General features: G+C 39.4%; 1 protein-coding gene across 1 annotated transcript in view; it reads left to right on the forward strand.

The window, feature by feature from the left end:
* Positions 1-26830, forward strand: part of LOC124718987 (FAST kinase domain-containing protein 4) — an 84969-nt gene that overhangs the window by 48974 nt on the left and 9165 nt on the right. Inside the window, exons 7-9 of the mRNA XM_047244657.1 lie at positions 112-198; positions 13253-13414; positions 19030-19129. Of these exons, the coding sequence (XP_047100613.1) occupies positions 112-198; positions 13253-13414; positions 19030-19129 (349 nt within the window). The remainder of the gene's footprint in view (positions 1-111; positions 199-13252; positions 13415-19029; positions 19130-26830) is intronic.

Raw genomic sequence — 26830 nt, forward strand, 5'->3', positions numbered from 1 at the left:
TTTTAAAACCTAGTCTTTCTTCTCATTTCTGCTAAGTGTTTATTAATTTCCCTCGTAATTTTTATTTTTATTTATTTATTTTTTTCACAACTATTTCTCCTATATTTCCAGATTCGCTTGGTGAAATTCCTCCAGGCAGCAAGCTCAAGCTGCTGAATGTGAATGCAGTTTCACAGTACTTACTCCCTAACTACAAAGGTGAGCCATACAGCACAAATATACATCCACAAAGCAAAAAGTTCCTGGTCCTGGAAAATTTTATTTCAAGTATTGGCACAAAATTTGGCACCTCTCCTATTCTAGAGCAGCCCATAAGCTAGGCAATGATCACGTGCTTATGCTCCCAGGATACTCTGCAAAAAGGCCAACTTATGTTGTGCGTATAGTACATGTGACGTAATTGTAGTGGAAGTAGAGTGAGTGTGATTAGCATAGTATACTAAAAGAGCCTGAAAAAAAATTAAGTAACTGTCACCATTGTAAGATACTAGAGTACTTGTGTATAAAGTTCTAGAGGAGAAGCAACTGGGGCAGGTGCCACACAAACAAATCCAAACTTATCTCCAACCTACAGCTTTTTAAACTCATAATTTGTTTCTTTGGAAAATAAACCATCTGGAGAGAAAGGTGACATAACAAGAGAGAAAAAAAAGTAATTTAGCACATAATCTTGCTCACATCCTATTCATTGCTGTTGCTATTGCATGCCATTATGATTACATGGAAACTATGAAATTATTGCGACCTCCTTTCTATGTTGGTCATGTTGTTTGTCGCATTCAACTCTACATGAATAAACATGCACATGTTCCCTCCCACCTCTTCTGCTGCCCCCCCCCCCCCCCCCCACACACACACACACAGAGAGAGAGAGAGAGAGAGAGAGAGAGAGAGAGAGAGAGAGAGAGAGAGAGAGAGAGAGAGATTGGGGGGGGGGGGGGGATATGACTTGCTGTAGCAGGATAGAGAAGAAAATGGTATCAAAATACTATAAGGCAACACAGCAAAAGTTCAGGGATTCATACATTTCTGCACCCTATCACTCATGGTCTACTAACACCCTGGACTGATAATTAAGAAAGAACAGGATTTGTAATACATAAGGATATGAAATTGTTTTGTGTTAAATGAAAATCACTTGACTTATATAACTCTACTCACTGTGATGATGTTGTATGCTACTTCCTGACAATGTTTCGAAAGACTCGTACGCAATTTAAGCAACTAGCATGCCATTTTCTTTGTGATAGCACAGTGCTCATATTATGTTACAATATTTATGTGGGCCAAACAGTGTAACAGTGTTCAGTAATATCTACGACTACAAACCAAAAAAATTCACATTTGTGATCAATACAAACATAGGAGCAAATTCTGCCTCATACACAAAAACGTGAAATTACCTTATAGATCTGTTTCAGAGTATATATATCCAGATGAACTATTTTATTAAATATAGTGTGTAATAGCTTTATTTTCTGAATAAATATCGAAAATGTAATAAATTTTCAGTTACTGGTACTGCACATCATACGGTGAGGCCCAATTTGAGAAGATACTGTGCGTAAGAACATATGTGAAAAATAAAAATGCACAATGCAATGATGTATGAGTGTGCTCGATGCTCTGGTGTCTTGCCAATTGTGTGAGGTTGAATGCTCTGAGTGAGATACATGCAGTGTAGGACTCAGCCAGGGAACGTAGCATCTTAGCTTCAGTGATTTTAAAGATGTGTTCTGAAGTTATTCCCTGCATATGTCAATTGTTTAATAATTAGATCTTTAGCATTATGAATAAATTGATCTTGGATCACACCGTATAAAAAAAAAAAAAAAAAAAAAAAAAAAAAAATCTGTGAAGAGTTTACAAACATGTGTATGCAAATATGCCTCTCAAGTGAAGTGATATGTATGAACAGGATAGAGAGAAGAATGTATGATGGTGCTAAAACATAAAAAAAAACTTTTCTTTGATTATGTGATAAGTTTACACTGTTCAACTTTTCCACTATTTTGCGCATATTTTACACATTTGATTTACAAAATTCATAATCTAACATCAAACCTTTTAATGACAGGAATATGCATTTCACTTCATTCAAGAGAAAAAATAAAACATGTATTAAGACAAATTACACCTGATGATGGACCCACAGGCTCATAAATGCATCGTGTACTAAATAAAAAATGAAGAGTTGTGGCCGAAGACATTTTTTAATTCATACTTCCAGTGTTAGAACAAAGACATGCATACATTTGTCTGTCAGCTAACATTGAGAAGTTGATAAAATGTGGACACTTTTTATGTGGCAGTTTTAGGTGGCAGTATGATTGTGTCAAATACTGCTACAGGTCAGGTCTGAGCTACCTCATTAACAATAGGCTGCCAACCTAGCTGTAGCCATTCTTGAATGTTTTGTGTTGTGTATTGCTTGTTGTTGTCTTTTCTTATTTTGAAGTGAGTGAAGAGACTACTGTCGGTACTTCAAAGATTTTGATTAGGAGTCTGCCTGCTTAGCCTACCACGCAGCATGCCCAGGTTCAATTCCCAGCTTGTTTGGAGAATTTTTCCGCTCTTGGACTGGGTGTCGTGTAGATCTCATCATCATTTCATCATCGTCACTGACACACGTTACCCAGTGAGGCATCACCTGAAACATGACTTGTAACACAGAGGGCAAACTTCCCCAGATGGGGCCTCCCGACCTTCTGTGCCACAAGACTATTTTTTGACTAGGACCCTCACAGCACAAGAATGTTCGGTGGTCTTGTGACAATGTGACAGTTCTGTTTTCACAGGCCACTGCACTGCGAGAGGGAGGCAGGGCTTGTTTCCCCGTCCATCTCCTCTCCCCTCTGGCAGTCAGAATTCCAGTTTGTTTATACTTGTGACTGCCTGCAAGTCCACACTCCACACTATAGCAATTAGAAAACAAAACCTGTCTTGTATTTCGAAATTTTTCCCCAAACGTTTGGACTCGCATTCGGGTGGACGATGGTTCAAAAGTGCACCCGGCCATCCTGATTTAGGTTTTTTTTGTGATTTTCCTAAATCGCTTCTGGCAAATACTAGGATGGTTCCTTTGAAAGGGCATGACCAACTTCCTTCCCCATCCTTCCCTATTCTAATGGGAGTGATGACCTTGCTGTTTGATCCCTTCCCCAGAATCAATAACAACAACAACTACTACTACTGCTACTACTACCCCTACCCTAATGTTTGGATAGAGTTATTTTCAGTTCTATTTCAATTCTAAGTGCCTTGTCAATTCTAGCTGTAGCATTGTCAAGTATGTGTCACACTGATGTGAATACCCAAAAAAAGTCAAAATTGATTTTCTGTAGATTTTGTAATCCTCATATTGGGCAGGAAATGTCAAAAAACACCTTAAATCAGTAACAAATTCGGTTCACTTGTAGCAAATGTGGCTGCTTCTTGGCAGAACAATCATTTGTAGAAAGTTTAAATATAGCCAGATGAAAAACAAATGCCATTTCAGAAAAAAATGTTGAAGTTTTTTGCAAAACCAAACAGACCACTCAAAATCTTCACCAGCCAACTGTTTTTTAACAGTCAATTACAAAACACTAAGGCTTGGTCTTCACTATAAAGTATGACAACATTTTATGTTTGTACATCTAACCATTTAAAAATAAATAAGTAAATGTGATTTACTACCGAAGACATACAAAAAATTTTGCCAAAAATACATGATAAGTTTTCTGGTCCCTATGAATGCTGACACAATACTGTGGCACAGCTTGACTAGAAGAAGGGATCGTTTGGTAGGACATGTTTTGAGGCATCAAGGGATCACAAATTTAGCATTGGAGGGCAGCGTGGAGGGTAAAAATCGTAGAGGGAGACCAAGAGATGAATACACTAAGCAGATTCAGAAGGATGTAGGTTGCAGTAGGTACTGGGAGATGAAGAAGCTTGCACAGGATAGAGTAGCATGGAGAGCTGCATCAAACCAGTCTCAGGACTGAAGACCACAACAACAACATGAATGCTGAACTCGGCTCAACTGCTGTGTTGGCTCTTGCCTCCTGCTATTTATAAAGCTACTGTTTGCTGAGATTTAACAGCCTTTGGCCTGTGGAATTCCAGTATTGTGTTTCATAAAGGACTGGCAACTGCGAGGGTAATCCCAAAAGTAAGGTCATCCATTTTCTTATAAGTACATAGACTTTCTACAATGGTTTACATCAGTTTACAGCTTGAACATTTAGCTATTTTTCAACATAATCACCATTTCTGTCAATGCATTTTTGTAGGCGCTGTGGCAGTTTTTGTATGCCCATGTCACACCAGCTCGCCGCTATGCTGTTCAGAAAGTTATGAACCTCTTCTTTCATCTCGTCATCGGAGCTGAATCGCTTTCCGGCCAAATGTTCTTTTAACCTAGGGAACAGGTGATAGTCACTGGGCGCCAAGTCATGACTATAGGGTGAGTGGGTGATTATGTTCCACTGAAACTGTTGCAGGAGGGCAACGGTTTGCCGAGTGATACGTGGGCGAGCGTTGTCATGGAGAATGTGTACGCCCTTGCTCAACATTCCTCTTTTCCAGTTCTGAATTGCCCGTTTGAGTATTTTCAGAGTCTCACAGTACTTGTCAGTGTTAATTGTGGACCCAGCGATTCAGCTCCGACGACGAGGTGAAAGAAGAGGTTCATAACTTTCTGAACAGCTTTGCGGTGAGCTGGTATGACATGGGCATACAAAAACTGCCACAGTGTTTACAAAAATGCATCGACAGAAATGGTGATTATGTCAAAAAATAGCTAAATGTTTAAGCTGTAAACTGATGTAAACCATTGTAGAAATAAACAGGTCTATGTACTTATAAAAAAATAGGAGACCTTACTTTTGGGATTGCCCTCATATATTTTCTCATTTAATTTCCTGTCACAGTTTCATGCATATTCCTTAATGGTGACTTGATCTAAATAAATCCATTCATTTTTGAACTATTGTTACACCAAAAAGTACAACAGCAACGAGAAACATAAATACAAAATACTGAAATATATAAAAATTCACAAACATACTGTATGTACAGATCACAGAAATTCATTACATCTGTGAGATACGTGCTTCTTTATCATGTGACTGTGAAATAAATCCAGTCCAATTTATAAATATTTTGTTGTCTTCTTATAGTATACATTCAAACTGTCTGTCATTACAACAATTGACTGCCATGCACTAGTTCAACTTAGCAAATGTCATTGAATACACATGACAGCCGCCATTAGTATTCAATATGTATTGTATGCACTGTCATCATGCCACAGTACTGGTTTGTATGCTTCCGTTTACTTCAAGTACTACCTCTCAGTGTGTGTGTGTGTGTGTGTGTGTGTGTGTGTGTGTGTGTGTGTGTCTCAATTTCGTAATTGCATTTGCGTACAAACATTATAGATTTTACAAATTCCCTTTTTAAAATCTTATAAAATTATCCAATCTTCATAAAAAGCCATTGTAAAAGTACCATAATTCTCTTAAACAGTTTTTGCAATATAAATTGTAAAATTTAGTTGTAGCACATGTGGCTGTTATTAATACATTAGTTTTTATGAGTACTGTTTTATTTTTAACCAAATGTGTAACATTACAACCACATTTTATGAAGACTGGAATGATTTTAAAAGTTTTTAAAATGGAAATTGGTAATGTTTCTATGTGGATTCATCAGTGAATTTGAGAGACAGACTCTGATTGTACTGAAACTTCCTGGCAGATTAAAACTGCGTGCCGGACCGAGACTCGAACTCGGGACCTTTGCTTTTCGTGGGCAAGTGCTCTAACAACTGAACTGCCCAAGCATGACTCACGCCCCGTCCTCACAGCTTTAATTCCGCCAGTACCTCGTCTCCTACCTTCCAAACTTCACAGAAGCTCTTCTGCAAACCTCGCAGAACTAGCACTCCTGGAAGGAGAGCTTCTATGAAGTTTGGAAGGTAGGAAACGAGGTACTGGCGGAATTAAAGCTGTGAGGACAGGGCGTGAGTCGTGCTTGGGTAGCTCAGTTGGAAGAGCACTTGCCTGTGAAAGGCAAAGGTCCCGAGTTCGAGTCTCGGTCCGGCACACAGTTTTAATCTGCCAGGAAGTTTCGTATCAGTGCACACTCCACTGTAGAGTGAAAATTTCATACTGATAGTACTGTTCGATAAATGGAGACGTACTGGTACTGCAGCATGGCGACAGTGTGCATGAACCCATATTGATAATTGATGGCACATGTCAAGTACACTCAATCACATTTGCTAAGATGACCTAGGATATCTAAGTCAATTGTGCCAAGGACAGATGGTTTGAATGTATACAGTAAGAACAGAATGAAACTGTCATGTATTGCATTGGAGTTATTTTACAGTAACATGATAAAGATGCAGGTATGCTGTAGCCATTGTAATGAATTTCTGTAATTGTACTTTCTTCCTGATGCTGTATTTTTTAGCATAGACAGTGGTTCAAAAATGAATGAACTCACTCAACTAGTACCTATTGACCCTTGTATGACAGTGCATGGTACCAATATGTTACAAAAAGCCCCACACAAGAATTGATTTTTCAGAGAGGCATGTCTCTAGTTCAGATAAGGGTCAAGTGTTTTGGAAAGCCCTGGGCCTAGTGAACATTTGTATACCTGTTAGAAGGATGGGCGTACAGTACAGGGTCAAAATAAAAAGATTACACACTTCCTCCACCCCAAGCAAATTGGGCAAATTGGTTGATTCTTTTGCAGTTGGTGTGGTCTAGGGTTTACCTTAGGCAGCTAATGAAAACTCCAGTTTTTCATGGGTGGTTCATGAGAAAGCCTAAAAATTGGCTTTTAGCGGTTTTTGTGCCATGAGCCGTGATTGTCTAAATAACTAATCAATCATAAGAAATGGCCCAAATTTAACTGTATATTCTTTAGGCATTTATCTAGAAATGTTAACTGTATACTCTTTAGATATTTATCTAGAAATGCCATTTTCTAAAAGTTTTATCCGTTACGTAGATACACTCGAAAAACCATGATTTTTGGGTAATACAAGTACCTGTTGTGGAGATACCATTTCTATAATTTTATTCTTAGCAAATCATTGAAATTTTTGCCATATGTTCTTAAGCTGATGATCTAGGGTAAACTTGAATTTTTTTCAATATTACTGTCCATTACTGATACACAGGCACTCGAAGGCATTTAAAATGTGCATATAATATCCAATTTGAGGTGTAAATGTAGTTTTGACTGACTTACTGAACACATGGTGGGGTTTCTAGGGTTATTATAAGCTTTCTGATGTCACCGAACTGTGTTTTTCAATCAGCATTTCTTTTTTACTAATAAAACTTTATAATGCTCTTTCCCAGTACAGTGAGCACGTCACAGTTATATAGGCTGTCTTGACCAGGGAATTATTCAGTGATGTAACCTGGCAGCATAAAGAAGCATCATACCAAAAATTATTTTGCCATGTGAAGTTCTTTGTACTTGCAAATCGAACGCCACGTTTTCTGGTATGGTGTAGGTGTACCCTTAAAGTGTTGTACATTTTTGTGTAAAGTAGTGTAAAGTGAACTTGTTTTGGATGGGAGTCCTGCGCTCACTTTAAACTAGAGGAAGCATGTACTTTGTGGTGTGGTCACATTACAGCATACATTTGTAGTATAGTTTTAAAACCATTTGTTTTTATTCCACGCAAAGCAGTTTCAATTTTTTTTAAATTTAACATTTTTTTTTTTTTTTTTTTTTTTTTTTTTTTTTTTTTTTTTTTTTTTAGGTACAGATTATAAGCGAGGCATTTTTGATGAATTGCAATCAGTGAGCAAAGTATCTAGAAAAAATGTTAAGTAAATGATTTTGTGTTAACCTTGTGTTTAGCATGTGTGTGTCAAAGTGTATAAATGTGTTGAAGTATGTAAATAAACTGTCAAAACTTTGGTGGCCTATAGAATTTGTTTTGTATAAGCAACACACCCTGCTGTAACAGGGAAATAGAAGGGAACCAGCTGAAAAATGCTCCTGTCAGGGCATAAAAAAGACGAATGTGCTCTTCTTTGGAAGACCGTGACAGGGAAGTGGGGAATCTGCTGCTTCAATCCTCATTCCGTCTTTCTCCCCAAAAATTTTGGCCTGCAGACATATTCATGCCTTTTTGTGCTGAAATAAAGTAGGGGACAGACAGTGAGCGTGGAAGGGAGGGGAAACAGTGTCAATGATGGTGGGAGAGAGGAAGTGGGAGTGAAAGAGAGATGGAGATAATAGCAGTGGGAGCAAAAGAGGAAGGAGACAGTGGAAATGAAAGAGAGATATGAATGGCCACCATACATAGGCTTGGGAGAAGGGGGGGGGGATACTGGAGCCACCCCAGACCACCAGTGAACTTGAACACGAAATGGGCATAGGGGGATGTCACTCCCACCTACCCCCCCCCCCCCCCCCTTTTCTGTTCAAGAATTTTTGACCTGCCAAAGTGTGGTGGAGACAATGGTAATGGGAAAGAAAGACAAACTGAGATAGTGTAAGTGAGTGAGAAGGCCGTGGCATTGGGATATACTGAAAATAGAGACTGTGCTAATGAAAGATAGGACACCGCCACAGTGGAAGAGAGAGACAGAAGGAACCAATGTAAGTGAGAGAGGAGGCAGTGTCAGTGGGAGAGAAAGAAACAAGTACAGACAGGAGCCTACATGTCCAGCAGTTGTCATTTTTTTTTTCTTGGGGCGGGGGGGGGGGGTCAACTTTTAACAATTTTCCTCCCGTTCCATACCCAACTGAAAATGGTCTACTCTATGCAAGGACGTCTGTAGAGAAGGCAGTCATGGTTGAAGACAATGAAAGCAGACTGTAATCAAGAAAGAGAGAGACAGTGGCAGTGGGAGAGAAAAGGAATGGGACAAAGTCAATGGCAGTGGGACAAAGAGACAGTGAAAGTGGCAGAGGAGACAGTGGTGAGGAGAGCAAGAGAAAGAGGCGGAGACAGTGACAGTGGGAGACACACACAAGAAAAAGTGCCAGTAGGAGAAAAAGGAGACAGTGGAAGTAGCCATAAATAGACAGTTGTGGTGGAAGGAAGATGCTGAGTACGAAGGCTTCACTACAAAGAGAAAATGGGTAAAAGGATTTAGAATGTTCTGTTTTAAAAGAATGAGAACATGTCTGCATTGCAAAAGTTTTGGTGAGCAAGGCAGAATGAGGTTTGAGGCAGCTGATCCTTCCTTTTCTATCAGACTCTTTTTAAAGAGGTGCATATCCACCTTTCTTGTGACCTAACAGGAGCATTTTTCTTCTGGTTAAAGAATGTGTATGCACCTGTGACAGGAAACTAAATAAATAACATTGTGTTTTTCTTTAATTATAGGTAAATGGTACTTTCAGGTACTTTCAATGGTAATACAAAAAAGTGTATATTGTAAAGTCAATCAAACTGGATTTTGTAAACTCATAATATCAGGTATGAAAGCACTTGTATTTTCCTATAAAACAAGGCACAGCTTCCAGATTTGGGAAATTATGCTCAGAAACTGGAATACAATATTATCAAAACAGGTTTCAGATATATATCACGGTGTAAGAACAGGTGGTGTCTCAAAGTTGGAGTGTAACAGCGCAACAAAATTATAGGGTCACTTTTTGAAACACTGTCATTTTCCTCCATTGTGATGCAGAAGTTCAAAATTTGGCTCAAAGATGCCTTTAACCTTCATCTGTAATGGTACAAAAACGTGGCACTGTGTGCTATGACAATTGGTCTCTGAGATGCTTCAAACAGCATGCAACGAAATGTGCATAAAAAGGCCAGAACTCAGAAGTTCATGTGAGATGTAAGGTGGATTAATGATGCCACAATGGCATCACAATCCAGACTGAGCTATTGTGGACGTGTCACACTATGAGAAAGTTGTCGCACTTCCCCTTACCCTCATATCACTTCTTGTGTTGATGCCTCATGACAGAGGTCAGAACCAGGAATCCCAGTATTGAAGTCGTGCAGTTTTCTCTTACAGGTGGCCAAGGGAAACAATTCAGACACACCATTGCTCAAAATTGACAGGAAAAGGCTTTATGAGCTGTCATAAATGGCGTTGATGAAAACACTCATTCCCTTTGGCACTCGTTTTCACACATTTTGTGGTGAAAAACAATAGTCAACAATATTATTTGCAGCAGGACAATGTTCTTGACAATTTTTGCCACAACTGGCACCCAACCTCCACCTTCCCCTCCCTCAGATGATTCAGTCTTTATTTAAACAATGGAAAATCCAGGAAGGAATGTAACAGTGTTCGAGAAGGAAAGTTGCTATTCACCATATAGAGGCAGTGTGTTTTCAGTTGCCTGAAACTGCATTCATTTGTGTGAGCTGCATGTGTGTGTGTGTATGTGTGTGTGTGTGTGTGTGTGTGTGTGTATTGTTGACAAAGACTTAATGGCCGAAAGATATAATTGTGAGAATCTTTTTGTTGTGCCTATCAGCGACTCAGCATCTGTGCTATATGGTGAGTAGCAACTTTCCTTGTCGAATATCAGTCTATATTTAAGAATATCTTGGGGATGGAACTGTGTTGAACATTATCTCACTATTTGGAGTGTAGCCTGACCACAATTTATGCTCTGCTATACAGTATGGAACCATCTGGGACCATTCAGAACCATTTGATGATATTTGAACATGATCCAAAGGAGAAAATGGTGTTAATGCATTCCAATCCTTCCTTCTACATATCCTCCTGCTGCATGTGCGCTGGGGGTGTGCAACATTGACATGCACCTGAATAAAACAGCAAAGGGGACCTTCTAAGACCCCACAGTTCAGCAACACCGTTTGTGCCACATGCTCACCTTTGTTGGGCTTTTTAAAATCGTCTCTATACAGTGCGGTGACATGACATTCGTTCACCAGTTCCTAGTTACCAGCCAAGATAGGCAACCCTTTTGACACACATCAGCTGAATGGTGCTACGCTGGTGCAGTAGCACTTGCTGGCTGAATGTGAAAACTGATGGGTGTCGGAAGGGTGGCCTATTCGTGGAGAGGAGGGGGTGTCCGTAGTAGGACCATTTGCTTTATTCACATGTGTGTGTCAATGTCACACACTTCCCCTCTCCCCTCCCACAAGGCTCCCTAGTAGTTGCACAAAGCACAGGAGAGTGTGAGAAAGGAGGGTTTGGAAAGCATAAACACACTTTTCTGCTTCAGATCATGTTCATATCTCGTTGAATGGTTTTGAATGGTCACTAGTGGTTCCACCCTGTATGCAACAGCAAACATTGTGGCTATGCTACACTCCAAAGGAGTGAGCTCTCATTTAGTGAGGTTGCAGCCCCACGATGTCGTTAAAGGATGACTGAATCGTCCAGTTGGTGTCAACACTTTTTGGAACTAACCTTCCAATGTGCCTAAAAATGGAAGCTAGCTTACAAGTAGTGTGTATTGCCAGTGTTGACGTCCAGCAGTGAGATATAGACTTTTAGTACAAAAACCGTTTGAAACTGGAAGATTGCACTGTGAGTAAGGACGAAGCTAGTAAGATAGGGAACTAGTAAGATAGACAGGAAAACAAATAAATGGTTCGAGCAGTGGAAGAGGTAATTATGACTATTATTTAAATCCAGACCAAGGGGGTGAGACATGGAGGCAGGCGAATGGATGGCAGAAGGACCGAGGAAGTTCTCTGCTGGATTCTGTGAGATGAGAAAAAGACTGATGCAAAAACGTGATAAGAGGTGGGAAAATGATGTCAGAAAACTCGCAGGAGCATCTGTTCATTAACACGTCGTCTTCCGTAAATCCCACGTGATGGAGAGTACTCGGCAATGTGTAACAAGTTAAATTACACACTACCTGATCAAAAGTATCCGGACACCGATCAGTGGACATTAATAAAGGTTTGAATTTTGCAGGCAACACCTTTGGTGAGGTGTCTGTGGAGTAATGGCAGCCAATTCTTCCGTATGAGACAAAACCTGCACTTTAGGCAGGCCAGTCCATTCTAGGAATTTTCACAAACCAGCAGATGCTGCTTTATGACAGGATGCATTGTCATCCTCATATACAAGCAGTCATCATCTCTGAACTCTCCTCTCTTGTACACAGTACATAATACTGTAAATGCATTAGAATGACAGGAGATCACTCACCGAAAAGCAGAGTGTCGAGTTGCCGATCGGCACATTGACAACTCACCATTTCTACTTTTTGGTGAGTGGCCTCCTCTAATCCAAAAATATTTATGTTCTACAATAACTTTTCAACAACACTGTACGTAATACTGTAAAATGTGTTCATATAATTCTGTATTTAACATTTTCTTAAGTGCAATAATGTGATCACACCCTAACCGCGAAAAATGCCACATACTGTAATACCACTTCCTCAGTACTCCACTATTGGCACTACACGTGATGGTAGGTAATGTTCTCCAGGCATTCCCCAAACCCAAACATCAGCCTGCCATGGGCTATAGTGTGATTCATCACTTCAAATCACGCATTTCCAGTGCTCGTCTGTCCATTGGCATCACTCTTTACAGCACCTCAAAAGTCACTTAGCACTGACTGTAGAAATGTGTGGTGTACAAGAAGCTGCTCGAGCATTGCGCCCTATGCACACTCATTGTGCTAGTTAGCACTTTGTAACTCACAAGTGATTCCTTCTGTTGATTTTGTGCAATTTTGTTTGCAACCACCCTCTGCAATTCTTTGCCACCTTCCCCGTCCCTCAATACATTATGCCTCCCATTAGTGATGCAGTCCTGTGTGTGCGTGTGTGTGTGTGTGTGTGTGTGTGTGTGTGTGTGTGTGTGTGTGTGTGTGTGTGTTGGCGACGGCGGCGGCAGTGTTGGGGAGGGTGGGGCCATGATGAATGATTGTGGCAAAAACCTCAGAATGCTCACTTATGAAACACCTGCTTGTCTGCTATTTAACAAATATTTCATATCACAACAAAACACACCAGTAAAAATCTGTAGCAGTACAAAAATAAAGGACAGACAAAAATGTGGCTGCAGCAGGAGGCAGCTGACACAATGGAGAGAGCATTCATTGACTGCTGTAACTACATTTTATTGTGAAGTTTTCAGTGAAAGTTTGTAGTTATTATATTAATTTAAGTCAAAGGCATTTTTGTCTTGTTTTCTTTTTAACTTCACTTTTGAATTTATGGTAACTTGCTGCACATGTACACTATTAAATATTAGTGTGCTTCTCATTAGTGAGCTACACAGTTTTTTCGATACTGCCATTTTCATTGACAGGGCCGCTGTTGTCACCCACGTCCGATGTGGCAGCAGTTCCCATCGCGCGCACCAAGGCGAGGCAGGCACTTGTCGCATCCGTGCTCGATGCGCTCACCAACCTCCTGCCATCGGCGACTTACTTGCGCTCCAATGTCAACACTGGCATGGGATTCCTGCTGGGTGAGTCACCTCTGCTAATGTACTGTGTAGAAAAATGTGCACCTGAACATATATATGCAAACAAACACACACACACACACACACACACAGGATAGTCAGAAGCAGTCTGAAAAACTTGTAATGGTGTTGCAGGGTGGCTTGTGCTGAGAATTGTTAAGAGAAAAATTCAGTACATTGTGCCAATTCCAAGTTAATTGACATTGAAGTTAGCCATCAGCCCATTGTGCATGCAAATTCAAGTGACCCTGTAGACACTGCATCGCCAAATGTGTTCTTCCTTTTGTTTCCTAAAACTAAACAAGAGAGAGATTTAACCCAAGCCAAAGGCTGAGCAGTCTCAGCAATCAGTGTGCTATCATCTACTCTATGAGAACAATTGAGACTTATTGTATCTGGCGGGCCACTTGAATTTGTGAGTGCAACAGCCTGATTGGCTAACTGCAATGCTAATAACTCAGAAATGGCTAACATATCAAATTTTTTTCTTATCAGTTATTTCTACCCTGCAACACAAAAACCTTTTCGTACTGCTTGTGACTGCCTTGTATATAAGAAGGTCATTCCACAAGTCATGGCAACTATTGTATACTGGAGATAATGCGACAATACGCAAATTCCGTTGTGGCGTTATGTGCATTGAACCAATACAGCAGTACGTATCTAGGAGGGAGGGGGGGGAACTCCATCCAAACAGACCATGAAGGCCCAACAGTACCGATCGGTCGCCATTTCTTCCTCAGACCACACATATCACTGGATACGTGTATGGAAGCACATGTGGTCAGCACACTACTCTCGCAGCCGTTATCAGTTTTTGTGACTGGAGCCACTTCTTCCCTGTCAACTCGCTCCTCAATTGGCCCCACAAGGACTGAGTGCTCCACACTTGCCAGAAGCGCTCGGCAGCAGGACAGTTACCCATCCGAGTGCTAGCCCAGCCCCATAGCACTCGACTTCGGTAATCTGACAGGAACCGGTGTTACCACTGTGGCAAGCCCATTGGCATGTATCTGAGTGCCAACGTAAAATAGGTTTCTAGTACATGAGGTCATAGTAAAGATTGAAATGAAACACACTGATTGGAACTCTGTATAAATTTATTGTACGCAAGTGCAAATGGAATGGAAATGAATCAAAATCAATACTGTGCTTCACTATAGTTCCCCAGTGCATACCCACAGTGTTGCCAGGGATAATGAAGACGTTGAATGCCATTGGCATAACCATCAGTGAGAGTCACCTGTCGCCAAAATCTTGTGAGGACATTTGCCCTGTTTGCAAAGCATCTCCCATGTAGCACTTTCCTCAGTTGTGGAATCAGGTTGAAGTTGCACGGACTGAGGTCTAGTGAGTAGGATGGGTGAGGAGAATCAATCTTGTCGCACAGCCAACCTCAGACTGGACTTTCGAGCACTGGTACCAAACCGTCCTCACATGCGGTCGCAATCTGTCAGTTGATTTCAGTAATGTTTGCCGCAGACTTTCAAATATATTTACTGTGATGCCACACATTTTCATAATGTACCATAGTTGCTATGAGGTATGTAGCAATGAAATTCAGGTTGTGATATCAACTATGTTATGAAAAGTGTAGATTGCTGCTCACTGTAGAGATGACATGTTGAGCTGCAGGCAGGTAGAATGAAAAGGCAGTTACACTTTTATTGAAAGCCTGCTTCAGAAAAGAAAATACACACACACACACACACACACACACACACACACACACACAGAGAGAGAGAGAGAGAGAGAGAGAGAGAGAGAGAGAGAGAGAATGGGGGAGACTCAGGGGACACAATATAGATTTTGTGAGTGAATTAACTGCTCTTTCAACTCTAATGTATCAGAATCTTTGAGCACAGATATGTTTACTGTTCTTGGAAATAGACGAAAGTCTCCTCTATTTACAAGAGGACCACATAACTATTTACTTGTATCACTGTTATTATATTTATAGCAGAATCCTAGAAAATATTCAGAGTTATTATGACCTACCAGGAGCGAAACAGCTTCCTCCATAGATTCTGAAGTAATTGATCCTGTGAAACTAGATCTCCGCTTTTCAGATGTTATATGGACAGTGTCACGGATAGGGGAAACCAAGTTCTATTGTGATTCTAAACTTTTGGAAAACTTTTAATTCATTATTACATCAAAGACTTCTAAAGAAGGAAATACAAGACAGCACTTCAGCTTTGGAAAAGAGTACAATATGCAAAATCACTTGTAATTGTGGCAAATTCTGTATAGGTCAAGTTGGGCAGGGCAATATGCACCTGCTTGATAGGACACCATAAAAGTTGGAAACTTAGAAAAGGAGATTCTACTTTTGCGGACCACATGCTTAAAGACGACCATAGTTACAAAGTGCAACATGAATTGTTGGGTCACATCAATAAGGGGAGGAAGATGAACTGCCTTGAAGTAATGGAAATTAACCCTCAAATGGGCACGCCGATTTTTGTAACGTGAGTGGACATGCAGTGCACTTTGTACACAATTAAAGAATAGCTGTCTTAATGTTACCATGGTAAACATGAATGAGGAAAATCACAGTTTAATCTTAGTTTAATTAAACAATGATAAGATAAGCTTACATTATATGAGCCAAATCACTGCTTAGGTAAAAATAATAAAGAAACTTTTATTTCATCACTCTGATGCCATGCACAAGTCTTACCCCACAGTTATGACACACTCTAAACATTAAACAGTGCAGTTGCAACAAATCACAACCAGCCACTCATTATATTGCTAATTATCTCATATATAATTGCCCCATTGTGGGATTCTGCCGCTAGCTCAGCATCTGTCTCATTTTCTGGCATGGATCATACATTTTCTCACCTAGCTCACAGTTTATTTTATATTATTGCTCCTCACTTAGACGTATGACAGCACAACTTAGCACTGGGTTAGTTTAAGCAATAATAAAGGAATACCAGGTGTACAAGTAGGAAATGAATATTTTTTGTCTAAAAAAACCTGTTAAATGCAGAAGAATGATAGATAGTGCTTTATTCAAAGTATGCTCCATCATTTGTTATATATATGCCCATATTTCGGGCAATTTATGTATACCATAGCAGTAAAAAATTTCCCCTTTAGCTGTGAATCATTGATCGAGCCATTTTTCCACATCTTTAAATGCACCAAAGTCACATCAACTCTTAGCAAGTGCATGACCCATCAGTGCAAACAAGTGGTAATCAAAACGAACCAAGTCTGGTGAGTAAGCCGCATGGGTTGGAACTCCCCAGCCAAGTACTTATAACATATCATGAACTGGTTTTGCCATATCTGAAGGAGCATTGTTATGAAGAAGAATGACTTTGTGTTGACTCATTCAGTATTGTGGCCTTTTTCAAGTAGCAAATGGATCAGGTCAGTCAATTGTTGTTGGTAATGTTCAGTATTAACCATTTCCGCAGGTTTTAACAGCCCTAATAGACCACACTCCTCTGGTCGCACCAAACACAGATCATTGTCTTTTTGTCAAAGCAGTTCGGTCTTGCAGTCAATGTGGATGGTGTGCCTGGGTCTATCCATGAGGCTTGTTGACTAATGCCCAATTGCTCAGCAAGTTGTTTTTCTGTTTGCAAATCACCTTCATTCAACAATGCTTCCAGTTCCACATCTTCATATTTTTTGACGGCTTTCCACATTCCTTTTCTGTAACATCGAAGTCACCATTTTTGAAATGCCGAAACCATCATTCACACACATCTTCTGAGGGAGCACGTTCACCGTAAGCTTCTCGAAGTAATCAGTACGATTCAGCAGCAGTTTTCTTCAAATGAAAACAAAACAAAAAATAATGCTGTCTGCAGATGCTCTCTGTTCGGTATAAATTTCAACACATTGAAGACAACAACACTATGCTATGCACACACTTTTCCAATTTATCACTTGTGCACGTCTCACGTTTGTTTATGACATGACAAAACGGCACTGTGTCAAATATTTATAACACAAACTGCATTGGAACGACATCTGTTGTTTGAAATCCACATTTCATTTTTGCACATGTGCTAAGTATGAGCTCACAGTTGTACAGCAACACTAGAATGGTACAAGACAATGTTGTTTGTGGTTGATGCACTTTATACCAAGGCACGCCCACTGGAGGGTTAATAAACACATATCCATCTGTGCGAGCTTAACAGTGAATGATCTGACAGTTTCCTTACTTGCCACTTCCGACTGCAGGCACTGTTCGTAATCCTACCCAGGCCATATCGCTTATTATCCATTTTACTTGCATGTCCCATCTTTTCCATTATTTTGGTCACTGTAATTTCACTTAGCCCGTTGAGAAAGACTACTTTGTATGATCACAGCTGCTTCACTTACCTGCCTAATCTCACTGATGTATCTTATCTGTTTGTAATATAGGTCCTGTTAAAGATAATATTATTTTGTTCAGCCATTCCCTTGGAACATGTTACAAAAATTTATTGTTCAATTTATTTTTTTCTATCTGCGTCTACATCTACATCTGCGTATATACTCTGCAAACCACCGTGAGGTTGTAGTTGTTATAATTTGTTATATAGTTCATTTGTTGACATGCCACATATTTCATCTAAGTTAAATAATCTTACTTCACATTTTCAACTAAATAATTTCTCTCATTTTAGTCATAAATCAAATGTGAACAATTAAACAGTAGATTATCAAAAATTATGAAAAGGAGAGATTGCTGCTATTCACTGTAAAGATTGCACATTGAGCTGCAGCCAAATGATAAGCACAAGAAAAAGACTGCTACACATTAACCTTTTGACCAAAGCCTTCATACACATTCCCACAAGCAGGTGCATCTCACGCACATATGACCGCAGTCTCCAGCTGCTCTGGACAATTTGTCTGCAACTCAATGTGTAATCTTTGCAGTGAGTAATAGTCTATCCTTTTCATAACTGTTACGCGTGAAAAGTTAGTTGTCTTTGAAAATGGATATACTGACACTACACATTTCATGTCTTGAATATTTGAGTTAACAGGTAATTTTTAACTGCCTTTTTAAATGAGTTTCTTTAATCTCCTTATACAATTTTATTCCTTGGTAGAAAATGCTATTTTGAGTTTTATGTTTATTTTACATAATTTTGATTATTATAATAGCTTTTTATACTAATGTTTCTTTCCCTCCCCACCTTCTACAGTGCCTTTTATCCACCCTTTATCTTTTATTTCCATTTGTGCATTTTTCTCCCTTCTTCTCCAGTTGTAACATCTGTCTTTGATGTACCTGTTACCAGTATTTCATAATAGAAATAAACATAACACTAACCTCAGCTCTTAAGGTGGTAGGACTAAAGAAACATTGTTCTGTACTGTTTCTCTGTATGCCCTTTCTTTACACACATAATTATATAATGCATGTTTTGAAAGCATTTGGTTTCGAGAAAGGTATATTTTGATCCAAATCATTGCATAGTTCCACACATTTTTTGCAGCTATTATCAGCGTTCGATTCACTGGTGATTACATGCCTTGTGTCTTTCTTCCAAACAAATGATTTGTTTACAACATTTTATTTCCAGGTAAACTGAATACTCTTAGCCAGCACTGACACAAAATTTCCAGCAATGCTGATTACACTCTTTCAGATGCCGAGTGTCTCATTGACTCGAAGTGCAATCCTTTACCGCTGCCTCAGCCAGACAACAAGTCCTCTCCACCTCGGAGTTTTGACAGAAAGGGATCAAAGTAAGTACAGTAAGTCTGGATTTCTTTTTTGAAGTTAATGAACAGAGTGCTAGTGCTCACATAAAATGTGATTAAAAGTGTTTGCATTTTAGGTAATAACAGTTGTATGTTTGCTTGTTCCCAAATCTGTTTCTCCAGATTTGTGGCACTATCATTGGGCATTTATTTATTTCTTCTGGAAACAAACAATACAAAATTGTGTATTTGGACTATGTGAACACTATGTTATTGTTACTGTTTACATTATGTTTATATCTAATTGTCAATTTATGAGGGTCATCCAGAAAGTAAGAACAATTGTGCGCCACACCTGGCCCTGAACCCCCATCACTCCTGTCACAAGTGTGTCAGTTAGCTCCTCTCACTATGAGCGGAGGTTTTATGCTGAGCGGTCACATCTCTTTGTTCTGTAACCCTTCAAAATGGAGGCACCAATCGAAAATTCTGCCAGATGTGAAGTGTGTATTGTCACTCGTTTTCTGAGTTTTTGCCAAGGGGAGACACAATCAGTTCAGAGGCCTATTGTGAAACTCTTCAAAGACTTTGGTGCACCATTCAAAACATGAGATGTGTAGTGTTGTTGGCAAAGATCTTTTTGATTCACGATAATGTGTGGAGTCATGTGTCAGCAGGAACACAGCAAAAAATTCAGTGTCTTAAGTGGGAAAATTTGGGTGTGCTTCTTACAGCCCTTGCTTGGCACCAAGTGATTTTCCTTTGTTCCCAAAATGAAAGGAATTTTTGGGTGGAAAAAGTTCACAAATGAAGAAGACCTCAAAGCAGTGAGATACTAGGTCAAATCTTTGGCAGTAGTGGAGTAAAACATGAGAACTGAAAAACTAGTTCTACATAGCAATAAGTTCCTGGACAGCTGTGGTGACTATAATGAAAAATAGAGTAAGGTTCTGTAGCTTTGTAAATATAGTTTCGTGTTGATATCTTTCGTTTTTATGTATTTAGGTCAAAAGGTTCTTAAGTTTCTGGGTGACTCCCATGTATATTACCTTAAGAATACATGCCATTTTTCAGCAGATCTATTGTTAATGCAATATGCCACTTGTGCACATGTATAGACAGATGATTAGCTACAGCTGTGATGTTTGTGTTATTCAGATGTCCAAGAACCCTGTTGGTTGTCATTCACTGCCTTCTATTACTTATGCAAATATTTTACCACCCAAAAATTGTTGTCCAAGGCATTGCTGCCTCACTGTACCTCTGAAAAATCGATTACACACACACACACACACACACACACACACACGACATCCTTGCACTTCAGCAGTGGCTTGACTGATGCCTTGAACATGATGTTTTGTAAGGTTCAAATTGAGTAGTTCAACAGCTGTCTCTTAGTTCACAATTACTGACAATTTGATGCAATAATACTGACACTCTGATCTGTCAGGGCTTCACTGCCCAGCCATTTCTGCTTCTGGTCAGCAGTCAAACAGTAAGGGATTCACTGTAAAGAAAGTTTTCTAATATTTAAATAATGTGTCAGAATTCAGGATACTTATGTCAGTGGAATCCCTTAAGTCTCAAAAGTTCTTCAGATGTTGCATGAGGATGTTTACAAAGAGAGCCTGTTACAAGTTTTGCAGTTTGTTCGTCTGTTGCCGTTTTGTCCCTTCTAATGTGTGATAATCATTATGGTCACACAGCCAACATGAAAATGATTAGACCGGTAGTATAGGGTAGTAACTCACCACCAACTCCACCTAAAGCACTCTTGATTTCTGTTAAATTTTTGCCATGGAAAGTTTATTTCAGTGTATGACCTTATACTTTAAGTACCTGAGACGCATTCAGGTTTAATTTCAGGTTCAATGCATACAGACAGAGAGTGCTATGAAGAAACAAAGTTCTCGTTTCTGCTTCAATTCTACAATTTTCATCACTGTTGCAGTGTTAAACTTTCAGTGTTGTCTACCTGTATTTTGCTTGCAAAATGATCCTCATGTTTGTTCTAGCTTCAAGCCGAGCTCGATGTGCTTGTGAATCCTTGGAAGTATGCGGAGAAGTCATTCTACTGGCATAGGCATCTAAGTGCACCGTACGCTCCTTGGTGGTTCTGAAGTATGCAGGGAGTTGTCTCTTGTGGTTTCCACCTGTATTTGTTGTCATTCTTTTACACAATTACTGTTTTTGTTAAAACAATGCCCTGTGTTGTTTGCTGCAAGTATTAGTTATCAAATTGTTATGTTGCTGCAGTGTATGTATTTGGAAAATGATAAAAGTACTACAAAACAATTCATTTTAGTGGAAATAATAAATAAATTGGCAAATGTTATAGATTTTAAATGTGTCAGTCATTGAAAAATAAGATGATCAAAACGAGTGCAAACTTAGAAATTTAATGTAAAAAAGAAAAGATAATTTTACAACCAAGCTGGAAGCTATCAAAGTTCATTTAGTAGGAAGACTGCAAAAAAAGCAGTGCAGGAAGTTGTGGACCATCTGAGGAATGTTTCTGTGGCAATGTTTTGTGTCCTTGTGCACAAGACATCTTCATAAGCTTTATAAAGATGTAGTTGGTTAATTTTTAGAATAAACTTGTTTAGTGAGACAAGTCATTTCTCTGTAATTTGCAACAGTTATGTAACTTCATCTGAACACTGCTAAAGAGTGTGAAGTCATGCCAACATGTTATAAACTTATATGGTGGATGAATTGACACTGTTTGCTTTAACAGCAACAAAGGATTGAAAGTAGACCAGTTTGAGCCTTAGTGCTATACAAACTGTGTTAAATCTTGTGCACCATGTTACATGTGATATGTAAGTTCCCCATCCCTTTTCTTATATTTTTCAGAATAACAATGTTCACTCAAGTTTGTGACTGTCAGATGAGTCAAAGGGTTTTTTGTATGAGTTATGCAGACAACTATTGAATTGAACTGTGTGCAGTAAACCAACCTGTCCTCTGCATCCTATTCTTATAGCAAACTATATTTAATGGATGTTCTGCAATGACAATTCACTAAATTTAAACACAGTTTTATTTTGCACTGATAAAAGTTTATGGGCTATGGTCAGTCTCTCTCAGTCCAACATCACTACATCTACATCTATGTGATTACTCTGCTATTCACAATAAAATGCCTGGCAGAGGGTTCATTGAATCACCTTCAAGCTGTCTCTCTACCTTTCCACTCTTGAACGCCGCACAGGCAAAATGAGCACATAAATTTTTCCATGCGATCCCTAATTTCTCTTACTTTATTGTGATGATCATTTCTCCCTGCATCGTTGGGTGTCAGCAGAATGTTTTCGCAAACGGAGGAGAAAACTAGTGATTGAAATTTCATGAGAAGATCCCGTTGCAACGAAAAATGCCTTTGTTTTAATGATTGCCACTCCAATTCACATGTCATGTCTGTGGCACTGTGATAATACAAAACGAGGTGCCCTTCTTTGAACTTTTTCGATGTCATCAATCAGTCCCACCAGATGCGGATCCCACATTGCATAGCAATACTCCAAAATGGGGCGGACAAGCGTAGTTTAAGCAGTATCTTTAGTAGACCTGTGTTCTGCCAGTGAATTGCAGTCTTTGGTTTGCTCTACCCACAACATTATCTATGTGAAATTCCAGTTTAGTTTATTTGTAATTGTAATCCTCAAGTATTTAGTTGAATCTTCAGCCTTCAGATGTGTGACTTATCGTGTGATCAAAATTTAGCGGATTTCTTTTAGTACTATGTAAGTAACATCACACTTTTCGTTTTTCAGGGTCAATTGCCACTTTTCGCACCATACAGATATCTTATCTAAATCATTTTGCAATTCGTTTTGGTCATCTGATGACTTTACAAGACAGTAAATGGCAGCACCATCTGCAAACAATCTAAGATGGCTACTCTGATTGTCTCCTATGTTGTTAACATAGATCAGCAGCAATGGAGGGCCTATAACATTTCCTTGGGGAATGCCGGATATTACTTCTGTTTTACTCGAGGACTTGCCATCTGTTACTATGAACTGTGACCTTTCTGACAGGAAATGATGAATCCATTCGCACAACTGAGGCGATATTCCATAGGCACGCAGTTTGGTTAGAAGACGCTTGTGAGGAATGGTGTCGAAGGCCTTCTGGAAATCTAGAAACATGGAATCAATTTGACATCCCCTGTCGATAGCACTCATTATTTCATGAGTATAAAGAGCTAATTGTGTTTCACAAGAACAATATTTTCTGAATCTGTGCTAACTGTATCTCAATAAATTGTTTTCTTTGAGGTACTTTATTATGTTCAAACACAGTATATGTTCCAAAACCCTACTGCAAATCGACATTAGTGATATGGACCTGTAATTCAGCAGATTACTTCTACTTCCCTCCTCTTTGGGTATTGGTGTGACTTGAACAATTTTCCAGTCTTTAGGTATGGATCTATCTGTGAGTGAGCAGTTGTATATAATTGATAAATATGGAGCTATTGTATCAGCATACTCTGAAAGGAACCTGACTGGCATACAATCTGGACTGGAGGCCTTACTTTTATTAAGGGATTTAAGCTGCTTTGCTACACTGAGGATATCTACTTCTATCTTTCTCATCTTGGCAGTTGTTCTTGATTGGAATTCAGGAATATTTACTTTGTCTTCTTTGGTGTGAAGGAGTTTCTGAAAACTGTGTTTAATAACTCTGCTTCAGTGGCACTGTCATCAGTGACTTCATCATTATCATCACACAGTGAAGGTATTGATTGTATCTTCCCACTGGTGTGCTTTATGTACAACAAGAATCTGCCATATTCTGAGACAGAGTTTCATTGTGGAAATTATTAAAAGCATCTCTCATTGAAGTATGTGCTATATTTTGAACTTCTGCAAAACTTTGCCAATCTTGGGGATTTTTACATTATTTTAAATGTGGCATGCTTTTTCATTGCTTCTGCAACAGTGATCTGACCTGTGTGTAACATGGGGCGGGCATCAGTACCATCTCTTATTAATTTACGTGGTATATATCTCTCAGTTGTCATCAATACTACATCTTTGAAATCACTTCACATCTTTTCCACACTTACATGATCAGATTGAAAGGAGTCTCTTAAAAAGATGTTTAGAACATTTTTATCAGCTTTTTCAAATAGATATACTTTGCATTTCTTTTTTATGGTTGTAGCTGTTACGGTATTCAGCTTAGCAGCAACTGCCTTGTGGTCACTAATCCCTGTATTTGTCACGGTACTCCCTATTTGTCCAGGATTATTTGTTGCTAAGAGGTCAAGTATGCTTTTGCAACCATTTACTCTGTGAGTGGGCTCATGAACTAATTGTTCAAAATAATTTTCTGAGAAAGCATTCAGTACAGTTTCGGGTGACGTTCTATGCCTGCCGCCGGCTTTAAACATATAATTTTTCCAGCTTATCAAAGGTAGATTGAAGTCACTGCCGACTATAATTGTATGCGTGGGGTACCTATTTGAAATGAGACTCAAATTTTCCTTGAACTGTTCAGCAACTATATCTTCTGAGTCAGGAGGGCGGTAAAACGATCCAATTAATAGTTTAGTCTGATTGTCAAGTCTAACCTCTACCCATACTATTTCGCAGGAACTATCAGCTTCAGTTTCACTACAAGGTAGACTACTTTTGACAGCAATAAATGCTCCGCTAGCTGCCCTGAACCAAAGAGAATCTCCTTCGATCCAAAGCGACACACGTCATTGGTACCGACATAAGCCACCACCTGCAGTTGGCTGCACCCTGCATCCGGAAGCACCCTTTTCACATCCCCAATGACTCTCCCCGGTATGCCCACAGAGTGCACACTGGCTTCCTTCTCCTCCTCGGCAGCCGTGTTCCTAAAGGGCCCCTTCACACGCCCAACGTTGGAGCTCCCAACTACCAGCAAACCCACCCTTTATGAATGCCAGACCTTGTGTGACGAGAAGCTTCCTCTGGAACAGAGTGGGCGACTGCATCTGGCTTATAGACTTCGTCAGCCACAGTTAACGGCCAAAACCTGTTCGTCAAATGAACCAGGGAGGCCCTACGATTGATCCCTCGGAAAGTCTTTCGCTGCCTGCCAGACTTTGGAACGATCTCCCACTCAACCGTGGGTGAGGGGTCAACCTCAGTGCAGGCAGCACCAGTGGCGGCCACAGGAGTGGACCAATCGGGGGACACGTATGACATGCTCGACGTCCCTCACATCCCTGCATCTGACACCCCACAGTGATGCCTTTGGCAGCTGCTTCAAGCTGTTTGACGGAAGCCAACACAGCCTGGAACAGTGAGCGAAGAGTCACCAACTCGGCTCACATCTGTACACAGCAATCACAGTTCCTATCCATTACTGCAGTAAAAGTATGTAACGAATCAATGGTGTATTCAGCTTATTAGCAGCAGGAATTCGAAGTGTTTTCTCACTGACAGTCTGTCCAACATCGAACTACACTAATCAAAACAAACAAAAGCCTGTTCAATACGAGGGTTGATAACAATGGTGATACTGTACACTACACTGTTATTAAAATAAAAGGTTGTGCCTGGTAAGCACTCAAACATGCAACAAATTACAAAAATAAACTAGTAAGTACACAGGTATCTGTAAATAAGTAACTCCTGTTGGAAGCTCGTAAAAATATATAACAAACGAACTGTGTACTCACCTTATTAGCAGCGGTCTATCCGACTCATTCTGCTTTGCCACACAAGTCACTTTCTTTCATTTAGTTCATGTTTTAACAATACCACCACTCGCAAAGTAGGTTAGAAATCAGATTAATAATGTTGCTCACACAGCATATGTTCGCTTTATCGGTCAACAACAAAGTTATTGACTGTGGATGGTATCGTCAGAATGGAAATAATGAAGTCACTGTAAAGAAAGTCATTAATTTTGGCACTTATCTTGAATGGATTCCCACGTAGATTTCGTTGAAGTTGTTATGGCTCATCTTGTTGATTCTAGGGTGATTCCACTTTGGCTGCTAGAAGGGCCAGATCTGTATTTTAGCAATATTTGAAGACGTAACAAATGCATTTTTCAGGAAATTCTTAATGATCAAACAATCCCAGATCTGAACAATGGTATGGTAGAAATTATTTTTGACTTGGTGTTCACGATCCACATTTTTATTAAACTTTTTGTAAATTCACATATACTACTTCTTAATTGTCACATCATCAAGAAAACAGTTTTGTATCAATCTTCATGTATTTAATTTCCACTTTAACCAAACACAAGACTTGACTGTTTTTTACAAAGAGAAATAACAACTTCTGCAAAGTGAAACAAAGACTGCTCTGTGCGCATTCGCACCAAAATGGTTACAAGTAAGTCAAAGATTATGACGGTCTCACAGAGATAAATACACACAAAACCATATCACTGTAATATATCGATACATCGGAGTACCTATACATTAATAAAACCAAATGTGAATATTGTCACAAAAATATGTCTGTTACTTCGCAGAAAAGTAGTACGATATTACTGGTATCTAGAACTGGGGTTGGAGTGCCGTAATGGTGACGTAAATAAAGAACCATTACAATGTGAAGGAATTATTTCAGTGTTTACTTACTTTATCTGAAGTTGTTTAAAACTTCCAATATCCAGCTTTTGTATACGGCCACCTAGGAAATTAGATTGCCGTGTGCTAGCCAGTCACACCATGATCTTCAGACTGCTTGTAACTCACAGTTACCTTCACAGAATTATTTCCCATGAAAACTGAATTTC

Source organism: Schistocerca piceifrons, chromosome 10 (genome assembly GCF_021461385.2).
Source record: "Schistocerca piceifrons isolate TAMUIC-IGC-003096 chromosome 10, iqSchPice1.1, whole genome shotgun sequence".
Lineage (NCBI taxonomy): Eukaryota > Metazoa > Arthropoda > Insecta > Orthoptera > Acrididae > Schistocerca > Schistocerca piceifrons.